The sequence below is a fragment of the Octopus sinensis genome, linkage group LG1, assembly GCF_006345805.1.
Source record: "Octopus sinensis linkage group LG1, ASM634580v1, whole genome shotgun sequence".
NCBI lineage: Eukaryota > Metazoa > Mollusca > Cephalopoda > Octopoda > Octopodidae > Octopus > Octopus sinensis.
The window spans coordinates 29919301-29932794 of NC_042997.1; the positions used below are offsets into that span (position 1 = coordinate 29919301).

Here is a 13494-nt window from a genome sequence, read left to right on the forward strand (position 1 = left end):
ATTTCGGAATACCAGTTTAGCCAATAAAAACACACGCACTATATATTTGGTGTTATTTTGCTTCAGTGTTTTTTGTTTTTTACATTAATCTTAATCTTATTTCGGCCAGAGTTCTTTCGTCATGTTCCTGTGACCGCATCAGTGGTCCTTTGTTTTCTTCTTTCTTATTTGTGTCTCTCCTTACTAACGGTTAGTAAGGAGAGACACAAATAAGAAAAAAGAAAACAAAGGACCACTGATGCTGTCACAGGAGTGTGACGAAAGAACTCTGGCCGAAATAAGATTAATGTAAAAAACAAATAACACTGAAGCAAAATAACACCAAATATATAGTGCGTGTGTTTTTATTGGCTAAACTGGCAATATGACCATTCCGAAATATAACAATATCTGTTTCAACACACGACTTCACATAAAAAATCTTGCACAACAAATATTTATTTGAAATGTAAACGAGAAACTCATTAAAATAGAGATGGTATGAGTGCAAGAACGATCAGAAACTTGAGGTTTAATAGGTTTAATAGGTTTAGATGTTTGGGATCAGGAAGAAAAGCCCACGGAAGGCAAGAGACATCCGATGAAAAATGAATTGAGTGGCTCTTTAAGGTACGTTCACTATCAAACATTTTCTTCATATCAAGTGTAAAGATATTTTCTCAGTAAAATCTATGGTGAGGAAGAATGTTTCTTATACTCTCTCTTTACTCTCTTTTACTTGTTTCAGTCATTTGACTGCGGCCATGCTGGAGCACCGCCTTTAGTCGAGCAAATCGACCCCAGGACTTATTCTTTGTAAGCCCAGTACTTATTCTATCGGTCTCTTTTGCCGAACCGCTAAGTGACGGGGACGTAAACACACCAGCATCGGTTGTCAAGCAATGATAGGGGGACAAACACAGACACACAAACACACACACACACACATATATATACATATGTACGACAGGCTTCTTTCAGTTTCCGTCTACCAAATCCACTCACAAAGGCATTGGTCGGCCCGGCGCTATAGCAGAAGACACTTGCCCAAGATGCCACGTAGTGGGACTGCACCCGGAACCATGTGGTTGGTTAGCAAGCTACTTACCACACAGCCAGAGGGAAATTAGATTACAACTGATAAAGGACTCATTGTTTACAAATATATTCTTTACTCTTGAGGCATTGGAGGTGAGACCGATGATTAGGCAATTAGTACGGTAAGTAAGATAGGAGAAATTTCCAGACTGAATATTGCAAAATATTGAAAGAAAGAAACTTTGAGCAAACGCATTTTGAATGAGGCAGAATGAGGCACAGTAGCATTTAGATGATCAGATGAGAATGATGATATAAGCCGTTTTCTTTGGATGTAGGACATAAATTGCTAGATAATCTCTAGTGTTGAGATACAATAATCAGAGACTATATGTTTGTTATTTCCAGCAGATATTTATATATATATATATATATATATATATATATATATATATATATATATATGTGTGTGTGTGTGTGTGTGTATATCTTTTACTCTTTTACTTGTTTCAGTCATTTGAGTGCGGGCATGCTGAAGCACCTCCTTTAGTCGAGCAAATCGACCACATGACTTATTCTTTGGTAGCCCAGTACTTATTCTATCGGTCTCTTCAGCCGAACCACTAAGTTACGGGTACGTAAACACAGACACACAAACATATACACACACATACACACACACACACACACACATATATATATATATATATATATATATATATATATATATATATATATATATACATGAAATATTTCAGTTGAATTATGTACTTAATTTGAAGCACCAAGTTTGTCCGGTATTTCCGCACACCTCGAATAAAAGAGCAAATAAGGAACAAGGATGTCCAGGTATCAGTGCATTACGGCCTTTTCAAGCGGCTCTATTGAATCGATCTATGCAAACATTACATACGGCCATATAGATTTCCAACATGCAGATATACTCCGTTATAATTTTTTAGCAAATGTTTCATCAGTACTGTAGACTAAATGCGTTGCTTTTTGCCATTATTGTAGCAGAATGAGTTTAGGGGGGAAATATCTAAAGATGTCTAAAGCCTATAATTTCGAGTGGCAAAAATAAAATAATGGGGGTCAAGAAAAAGTAATGGTAATATAGTTACATTCAACTTTATCCTTATCACATTCAAAAGACTTAATGCAGCAAGTAATCTATATCCCTTTAGAATTAAAACCATTGTTTAAGTTTTTGTTGTTGGTCGGTAATTAATGTCAGATACTCTTCCCAACCACTATTTCACTATGACCATAAAATTAGCCATACCTACACGAAAGAATATGTCTCAGAAGATACTAGCAAGGTAATGAAATATAGAGACAAGGTGATAACCATAAAGAGGAAGGGCAATGGTGATAAAACATATGATTAGCAACTAAAAAGGACGTAAAATGGAAAACAGAGGAAGTCACGTTGACCTCCTTTGACAACCGTGGGAATTAAAAATAAGGGGAAAAAGTATTACATTAGGCTTTACATATTTTCTCCTTAAATTCATTCTGCTACGATAATAGCAAAAAGAAGCGGTGTAGTTTAGTTTCAAGTACTGATGAAAAATTTACTAAAAATTATAAGGGAGTATCGTGTAGGTTGGAAATCTATATGGTCGTACGCGTCTGAGGAGAACGGCCTATTTAAAATTGATGTAATGTTTGCATTGATCGATTAAATGGAGCCTCTTGAAACGGCCGTAATGCATTAATACCTGGATAACCTAGTTACTTATTTACTTTATATACATATGTGTGTGTGTGTGTGTGTGTGTGTGTGTGTGTGTGTACGTATGCTTAAATATATGAACGTTTGTATAAAAGTATGTAGGCATGTTTTGTGTATATAGTTATGCATGTACATGCGTCGGATTAAAAATAAAATTCTGACTGATATACAACAGTTAAAAGTGGAAACATATAGTTTCAGACTTTATAATAAAAATCAACCCGCGGTAGCAATCAAGAAAGGAAACTTAGACCAGATTCTTAATTCGTTCTCATTTTCATATTCGCTGCACGTATCTGTTCACCACCTCCTATAACAGACTCTTTTTTTAAACATATAAACGCATTTGACGTTCAATCCGTCTTTACCTATAATTAAAATGAAATATAATTTGATTTATTTATTTAGGCCTTAGACAATAAGAATGCTAGGAACTAAGTTTGGGTTACTTTCAAATAATCTAAATGAATCAGTCGAAAATAACCAGTTTCTGTATTAGATTAACGAGGGAAATTTTGAGCAAAATAGTCTTGATTTTAGCCTTAAGTCATTTCAGTTTAGAAAACAAAAATATGTGAGCATGCAAAATAAATCCAAAATAGACACGCGCAAGAGTTGAAAACCAATGTTCAGTGTTTTGCGCATCTGATTGATTGGTTAGGTTGTATTATCAGATGATTTATATTTTTGCGGTAATTATACTTCGACATCATAAAACGAAATTTGTCTTCGGTTCCCAGAGGCTTATCCTTTCATTTCACATGTACGCGAAGCTGATGTATATATGTACAAAACACACACACACACACACACGCACACACACACACGCATACGGAGAGAAAGAGACATGGATAGATAGATACATATATACATACATAATATATATACATACATAATATATATATATATATATATATATATATATATATATATATATATATATATATATCCAAATATACATATAAACACACACACTCACACACATACATATATATATATATACAATATATACGTGTGTATGTGTTTGAGTGTTTGCGTGTGTCAATGCATGTATGTATGCATGTATGTATGCATGTCAATGCATGTATGTATGTAAATATGTATGTATGTATGAATGTATGTATGTATGTATAAGTATTAAATCATTCCATTTCTATTGACAAAAAAAAAACGACACGCAGCATAAATTAATATATATGTATTTTAGAAAAACAGTGCTAAATCATTTACGAATGCAGTGCCTGTAACAGCAGGCGATCAGAGAAGATATATATTTGTAAATTGCATGTTATGAATTAAAGATTACTATTGGATTTTCAAAGAGTGGCCCGCAATATTTTATACTATAGTTCTAACTTAATGTAAATTTGCTATTGCATTAAATTATAAAACGTATTGAGCACAATGACAGACCAGGTGTGAAAATTCTTTTTTTTCGTTCCTGTGAGAGACTTTTAATGATATTTCTATTCAGCTTGCATGTTTCTTTTAACGTTGGTATTAGATTCAGATATCATAAACACATAAATGCAGTATTCTCCAACTAAAGAAGCACTACTTTAAAAAAATCACCAAATTTCAATACTACGTGTTGATTTTAATGATTGAAACATATCATTTCCATATAGAAATATAACTTTGTTCTCTTCTAATAAAGGCATTGCAAACGTGTATGATTTACGATGTGAGCTCAAATTTCACCGCCGTTGGCTTTAACTCCCATCATTTCAGCATCGATAAAATAAGTACCAGTTGAATACGGAGGTTCATGTAATCAAATTTCCTCATCTACCGTAATTGCTGGTCTAGTGCAAAAATTTGAACACATTATTAACATTATGAGGGTGAGCTGATAGAATCGTTACTGCGCCAGAAAAAATGTTTAGAAGCATTTCTTCCGATTTTACGTTTTAAATTCAAATTGCGCCGAGGTCGACTTTGCCTTTCTTCCTTTCGGGGTCGGTTAAGTAAGTAGCAGTGAAACACTGGGGTCGATGTAATCCACTAGTCCCCTACCCACAAATTTGAGGCTTGTGCATGTAGTAGAAAGGGTTATTGTTATTATTACTTTCATACACACACAACAAATTAGACTGTTGGAAAAGAAAAATCCTAAAATCGGGATACAAGTAACCTCAGATGCCAAGAACCTTCCTAAGTATACCAGTTGTCTGTAATAACATTATTATTGTTATTATTATTACTATTATTTTTATTTTTATTTTTATTTTTATTTTTATTTTTATTTTTATTATTATTATTATTATCATTATTATTTCTTTTTATCACAGGTTTTGTTGGAGTACCTAGAGTCTTATATGCGCTGTGGGCCTGCTACCTGCAGCCTATGGTACCATGCTATCCAATCTTTGCAGCTATCTAACACGTTGCTGATTATTCTGGCCGTGCCAAGGAGGCAAACCTTTTGTAACAACAGATCTACTAGACACCCTATGTCAGTTTCCTATATATTCCCCTTGATGACTTCTGAAGCTTTATCATATTGGATTAAGTACTTAACAGTGAGTGTTTTTTTGTTTTTTGTTCGTCCTTACGTTCTGAGTTCACATTCCACCGAAGTCGATCTTGCCTTTGATCCTTTCGAAGTTTATAAAATAAATATCATTCAAGGGCTGGGTTCGATTGTAATCGACTGGTCGCCTCTCCCAAAATTTCAAGGCAAAGATATAGTCACATCTAGGATGATGCATTCCTTTTTCCTTTTCCAGGGTCATAATACCTGGTCCCTTGGCATGTATTTTGCGATCAGTTTATACATTAACATCCCATAAAATCTTATTATTATTATTATCATTGTTGTTATTGTTCATGGTGAGCATGATTGCTTTCCTTTCGGGTTACAACCAGTTTTCTTAGATATGGAGGTCATTTCTTATAATCCTTACTGTTTTGAATAAAGCAAATTTCTGAATTAATGCAATTCTGGTTGTTACACCAATCTCAATATGGGAATTGTTAATTCTCATAGTGACGGCACTTATAAAAAAATGGCTATACACTGGTATTTCCTGATATCTCCTGTTCTTTGACCGCTACCTTTATATCCGAAGATATAGTCACATCTAGGATGATGCATTCCTTTTTTCTTTTCCAGGGTCATAATACCTGGTCCCCTGGCATGTATTTTGCGATCAGTTTATACATTAACATCCCATAAAATCTTATATTGGTCGTTCTCTATTACACTTTCTGGTTGGTGTTCGTACACTTTTCTTCCTACTTCAAATTCTCTTTGCCGTAATATGTCCCAGTGTAGTGCCTTGATCACGCAGTCCTATCTGTGTCTATATTCCTTCTGTGCCTAAGAACTACAGGAACTTATGTGCATAATGGACTCCTCTTTATGATTACATACACTGAACTTTGTACTTTTCGCTGTTTTTTCTATTTTGGCCTTAATGATATTTGTCTCAATGACTCGGTTTGAGAAGACATTATAAATCCTTCTACTTCTTTCTTAACGTCTCCATACTCTGGCCATCCTCAGCATTCCTCTGCGGTGACATCCCGTGTTGTCTGAGATTCTGAGTGTGTAGTTCTTTTCTTTTCTTTTATTATTATTATTATGATTATCATCATCATCATCATCATCATCATTATTATTATTATTATTATTATTATTATCATTATTTATGGTTTCCTTTATTATTACTTTATTTCAGTTGTCTTACTACCGGGCATCCTCCGGAGACCAAGAGTAGCAAGGGCACTTTTATTTTGCTATGCAGGGAGTTGTTTAATATACTTCTCAGCTCCCTTGTTTTTTGTTCCCAACGCACCAATTACTACTTGTATTAACATTGTACTAAGCTTCCCCATTTTTATGATTTCAATTTACAGATCTTTATAGTGAGAAAACCTTTTCGTATTCTTTTCTTGAGACATTTTGGTTTGATCTTGTGGGACAGACATTCTTACTAGCAGGCAAGTTGCTCTGATGTAGTCCTAGATCACATTGTCTGGTCGATTGGAGTCAATTTTTCTATCTGTGTGTATTGGAAAGTTCCAAAGGATGGTGGCGCCCCCGCTATTTACTTCATCCTCTAGATGGTTACTGTACAACTTATCCTGACCCGTTTTCCGTGGCTGGATCACCGCAATGTACAGCGACATCTGCTCGCTAGTTTGTGCGTAACTGCACGCCACTGCACACCACTGGCTCAAGAGGCACTACTGCAGAAACTGGAGGCGTTGAGAAGCATCTCACGGGAACTAGGTTGTGAGAGAACTGTGTCAGCATAGGCAGACGATGTAACCGTCATAGGCACAAAGACCTAGTCGGTACTGCTCTAAAAGAGTACGACGCGGTGACAGGAGCAATGATTAACCGAGTCAATTTAACTAAGTCAATTGGTTTACAACTCGGCACCAATAGAAGTAGGTCCATGCTGTCCAATAACATCGTGGGACGCTGGACGTGGGTGGGGACCGGTTAAATCGCTCGGAGTCTAGTTAGATTCGGATATCCAAAGGGAGAAGAATGAGGTGACGAGCAGAGTAGTTACTTTCACCTATACTTGGGCCGATAGAAAGCTATTCCTAAAAGATCGGACAGAGGTGGTAATTTCTTATATTGTCTCCGTTATATATTATTCTCATGTCTTGCCCTAGTTTACGTCTGACCCAACTGGAGCGGACACTATTCCACTTTCTGTGGAAAGGACGCGTTCCACTGGTCAGGCGTTCCATTTCCAGCTAACACTTGCTGAATGGAGGACGGGGCATTCCGTGGCTAATGATGCGCAAACATGTGCTGAGGTTGCCTTGTTGGCGAGTAGATGTGGTCGTCGTTTGTCACACGATTTTCTACGGCTCATGTCTATAACTGAGCTGCAGTTCTAGGTCAAGCTTAGACAGAGTCAGAGTGCCTTGCACCCAATTAGGCGCTCATAGTCCTCAGTCAGTTTGGCAATGCGGTCGATGGAAGTTCCACTCTGGCGTTCTATGGAACATTAGTGGCAGGCAAGTGCGACGACGTTCTAGGGGAGACTCTGGGCGTTGACTAGAATCATCTGGCTGTTCTGTTCCGGAAGGCTTTTGGGCTGGGGCCTATGGATAGTTTCCACAATTCGAAAGAGGTTGTCTGGTGGACCAGATTCAGAGTTTTTTTTTATACTACATGCATACTTACAGCTACAGACTCGCTGGAAATATTGAAGCTACGGCTGTATAGAAATTTGATATTCATATAATGTTTAAATTTATAAATGATCTTTCGAAGGGCCATCGACAGTAATTCCGAAATAGAAACGTTATCGCTAAGCTCGTGTTAACAACATGCAAAAGTTATTTGGGAGTCGTAGACATAATAAAATTAAACACAGGAAGAAATATTACCAAGATAAACCAAATGATATTTATAGTAGCCTTAGTAATTACAAAGGGAAGTGAGTTTTCCTTCACATAAAAAATATCGAAACCTAAGTAATCAATATTAAAGTCAAAGATAAAACAAAAAATTAAGCAAAATATATTTTAATGAAAGGAGATGAATGGGAAAGTGGAGAGATAAATACTAGAGATATCAATTTTCTGGCTGAAATATTTTACAGCCTCATATAAACTACTTTCAAAATAGTTTTATAGGCAATTTAAAGAACGGTAAAAAATGTAGTATATAAACAGGAAAATCTAAGAACTACATCCCTAGACCCTCATTAGAGCTTACAAAAGTCGGTTGTAACAGCATCTCTGAGGATAGCTATATGGATAAACACAACTCATTTCTACAAGATCATATGGTTCTAACGACCAGTTATTTATCTATGAAACAATAAATGAAAGAACTATAAAAAGTAAAAGAAGGCTGAGTGAAATGCATAAATTCAGTAATAGGCATGAATATTCTGTCACAATGTACTGCAGCAGATATCATGAGTTGTTTCAACTGGGTGCTGAGCAAAATCCGCAATTTTAAACCAGAGTACAAGACAAAAGTATCCATCATATTTAGAATAGAATACACAGAAGCACTATATTTACCAGAAGCACTGGAAGTACGAGACTGTTACGAAACGAACATTATTCGGTAGGGTTAATCATATAAAAAAAATGAAGCACGAGAAACATACGAATACCTACAAAGCACAAGCAGACAAAATACCGTTTCTTTTCAAAGATGTCACCCCACAAAAAAAAACAGAGACGACTGTGAAATTTATTGAGCAACAATAGAAATCGCTAATGAATACTAAACACTAATGTAAAACACAAAAAGAATCAGGGTTAACGTGATGGCAAAGAGAGAGTAGGAAAGAAGATGCTTTCTGCCAACAAATATAATAGAAATTAGTACTGCCTATCAAGTACACAGTAAGTATAGGATATTCGATAAAACGGAAAATATTCACTGCAGATATTCAACGCATGCAACGTTCATTCGGTTATGTCGAGGAGACACATATGATATTTAAATAAAACTAGAAAAAATTGAATGCTGATTATGTTGATGATGATGATGATGATGATGATGATGATGATGATGATGATGAAAGGGGGAGGAAAATGGAAGGGTCAATTTCAGTTACTAAGTCTCAAAACCAATCAGGGGACAACAAAGAACAGGATACAACACAGTTGGAATTTTGATTCCAACTGTATTGGATCATCTGAAATAAATCTGCACGGTAAAGAAGCTGGACAGGCGGATACCATGCGAAGTGAACGAACATCAAATGACACGTTGTCTTGAAAGCTGCTGTTTTTTAATACTGTGACGGCATAAAAGCGAACCATTTATGTATCGTATTCTTACGTGTGAGGAAAAATGGATTCTTTTCAATGATATCAAGCGTTCTGCATTGTGGTCGGATAGAAACGATGTGCCTTAAACACAATCCAAAAAGGAATATTCACCAAAAACGCTAATGGTGATTGTTTAACGGTCCAGCACTGGTGACATCCACTACATCTTCAATTATATCGGATTTATACATCAACCAGTTGGATGAATCGATGATTGAACTTGCAATTAAACAACCGAGATTGGTCAATAGAGACAGGCCAATTCTCTTGCAAGACAATGCTCGACTACATGTTGGACAAACAACGCTTCTCAAGTTACAGAAACTGAACTTGGAAGAATTCTGCCATCTACCATATTCACCAAACGTTGCACCAACTGACCGCCACGTTTTCCAGGCATTAGACAACATTTTGTAAGGAAAAAAAATTCAAATCTGAAGAAGATGCAAAAACAGCCTTTCGTGATTTCATCACCTCCTGCTCTCCAGAATTCTACGCTACCGGCATAAATAAGATAAAGAGAAAATGACTAAATTGTGTTCATAATTTAGTTGCATATTTTGAATAACTGTATTGCTTTCTGTCGAGATAAAATAAAATAAATTTTCAGTTCAAAACCGATCACTTCATTCTTAATTCCCTGATATTAGTACACACGGTATGTTGACGTATATAAAAGTGCCAGTTTTTTCCTAACTTACACACGTACATACGAAAACACGCACACACACACAACAACTACAACAACAACAAAGAAACACACTCCGATATCTTCAATCGACAGTTATCGAGAGACGTTGTCGCTTGAGATACGCAGCAAAACGTTATTCTTTTTTTTATTTTATTCAGCTGCGGTAAATTTGGTGATCGACGACTTCTCTGTTGAGATACAGCCATACTTATTTCAGTTCTTCCAAATGTGTTTTCTTCTATGCCGTCTATTTTATCATTATTTTCATAGGAGTTGCTTAGTGATTTAGCGAGGTACTTATCGTTATTTTCTCATACATCCTCATCGACGTTATTTTATTCTTGCATTTATATTATTAATGTTAGTGTTGTTAAAATGTTAATGTTATTTTGGAAACCGTTTGCAATACTCAAATGTATCCCATTCTCTTTATTTCCTTTAGAGGAAGGTCACTACATTTATTTTGGTAAACATATGTAACCTTCGTAGCCATATTGAAATGCTTTTTGTTCTATAGCAATAATAAATAACAAGCAACCACTCCTAAATGGAAACATGGAATTCAACTTTGCTCTTTCTTGATGTAACAATAAAATAAACATGTCAAATTCCATGCTGATGTAAAGTAAAAATCACTAACTATAACAAAAAAAATACACGAAAATGACTTCAATAATAATACGATTATTCTAACCTTGCCGATTTAATCACTTTACTATTTGACTGACTTCTGAAAATAAATACAAATTCGACCTTGGCAGAATTTGAACTTATCACCTTCAAGGACTTTATTCACTTATTGATATCTAACCAATTATATATTCTGCAGCTTTCTTCTTTTAGTGACGAAGGAATTTACACGAATGGACACTCATATATATATATATATATATATAAATGTGCACACAAATACATGTGTGTGTGTTTCTCAGTGGGATATATGTCCTCATATCAAATTATATTCATAAGTTGTTAAATAAACAGCTTGAGCCATGATAAAGGACAGTTCAATGGGGGCCACATTTTATGATCGAACCCATGTTCACGTGATTCTAAAGTAAATTTTTAACTATATTTCTGTCAGCGCCAATCCTCCAGATGTTATTTTATTGAAATCATATCACTGATCTGAACTTATTGCCAGTGAGATTGTTGTGACAGATGACACTCGTAGGATGAAGCCTCGCATTGTAGGCATATCAGATATAATACATTTCTAAATTTACTACACGTATTACTCGTGTAGTCAATTACGATAATGTTAAGTACACAATTATCTGGGACATTGCTCGAAGATTGTATCTGTAATAAGGTCTGTCCTTTGTCCATGGTGAAAGAAAACAACTTGTTCACAAAGGAGTAGTCCTTCTATACTTTTATTCTTTTACTTGTTTCACACATTTGACCGCGGCCATGCTGGAGCACTGCCTTTAGTCGTACAAATCGACTCAGGACATATTCTTTGTAAGCCTAGTACTTAGTCTATCGGTCTCTTTTGCCGAAGCGCTAGGTTACGGGGATGTAAACACACTAGCATCGGTTGTCAAGCGATGGTGGGGAAACAAACATGGACACACACATACACACGCGCACATACATATATATATATATGTGTATATATATATGTGTGTATATATATATATATATATGTATATATATATATATGTATATATATATATATATATGTATATATATATATGTATATATATATATATATATATATATGTATATATATATATATATGTATATATATATATGTATATATATGTATATATATATATATATATATATATATATATATATATATATATATACACATGACGGGCTTCTTTCAGTTTCCATTTGCCAAATCCACTGAGAGGGCTCTGGTCGACTCGAAGCCCAAGAAGACACTAGCCCAAGGTGCAATTCAGTGAGACTGAGCCCGGAACCATGTAGTTTTGCAGCAAGCTTCTTACCACACACCCACTCCTGCACTGACAGTAGTCTATTTTTCCATTACAAGTAGATATGCTTCACCTCTATCTATGGGGACCGATCTGTTGGGACAGACATATGTTCCTCGGAGATATAGATTAAAATTGACAATAGGATGTGAGTCGCTGATGCTTCAGTTAACAATTGCCTGATATTCTACCAACGTAAATATATTAGACGCTTTTAAATTGCATTTACATCTGTTTCAATAAAACAATAATCAATATATAGTTGGTATTGATTTTAGCGAAAACAGGAGTCTGAAATGTAAAAATGATTGCCATAATGTCAAGTTATAAACTCTACACAAAATGAAACGTAAACTCAACTTAATACTGCTTTCTTTTGATGAGACACAAACAGATTTTGAGTAGTTAATACTGTAAGTTGAACCGACAGCAGTATACAATTCATTATTTCAACTACCTGGAACCAAAAGTTCAAAATTTAGATGGACAAGACAAATAGGTTTATTGGTTCACTACAACGCTCAACTGTTTCAAGCCTCGACCAATCTGCATACCTGATTCTTTATTTCACATCAGATATATTTCGGTGTCATTACCCTTGTCAATATGGTCAAAATTTATCATTGAACGTAAAAGATTGTTTACTAATTATTGATGGAATTTCAAAGCGCAAATGTTTCTTGTTTGAGATGCTCAAATCATATGTTAAAACATGAGTATGTTCGATGGCATCGAGCTTCAGAATAAATTACATGTCAATCCCAAAGCTCCAATACCATAGAACAAAGGAATTGTGGAATTAGAAACGTCAGTATCATTTTCAGAGATTTATTTACGAATGCAAAATCAAATGTTTTCAACGATGGTTAACATGGGTGTCTGGTTGCACCTCCATATATCAGACACTTTTATACAATAAGAATAGAAAGCCATGGTCCAATAGACTCAAGGTTAAGCTTCTTTACTTCGGCCCTTTCTTCACATTCATACACGTACAAATAAAATAAAACAAACATTTGATAATTCTTACCTGACACATACATTCAAGGCAATCCTGTGGAATTGGACCTACAATGCAAAATAAACCATATGAATATATATATATATATATATATATATATAATTATATCCCTCTGATGAAGGGATATAATTAATAAATATCACGGAAACAGCTGTAAGACCTTCTATATATAAATGTTCTAATATTTACACAGCCTTGGTTTTTTATCTCATTACACAGAAATTCTTATATATATATATATATATATATATACATACACGCATACATGCATACATACATACATTCGTACATACATACATACATACATACATACATA

The 13494-nt window shown here is 35.0% G+C and overlaps 1 protein-coding gene across 1 annotated transcript in view; it reads right to left on the minus strand.

Moving 5' to 3' along the window:
- The window catches only part of LOC115219026 (lysozyme-like), a 150634-nt gene that overhangs the window by 88701 nt on the left and 48439 nt on the right, over positions 1–13494 (minus strand). The window contains exon 3 of the mRNA XM_029789071.2: positions 13188–13225. Within this exon, the coding sequence (XP_029644931.1) occupies positions 13188–13225 (38 nt within the window). The remainder of the gene's footprint in view (positions 1–13187; positions 13226–13494) is intronic.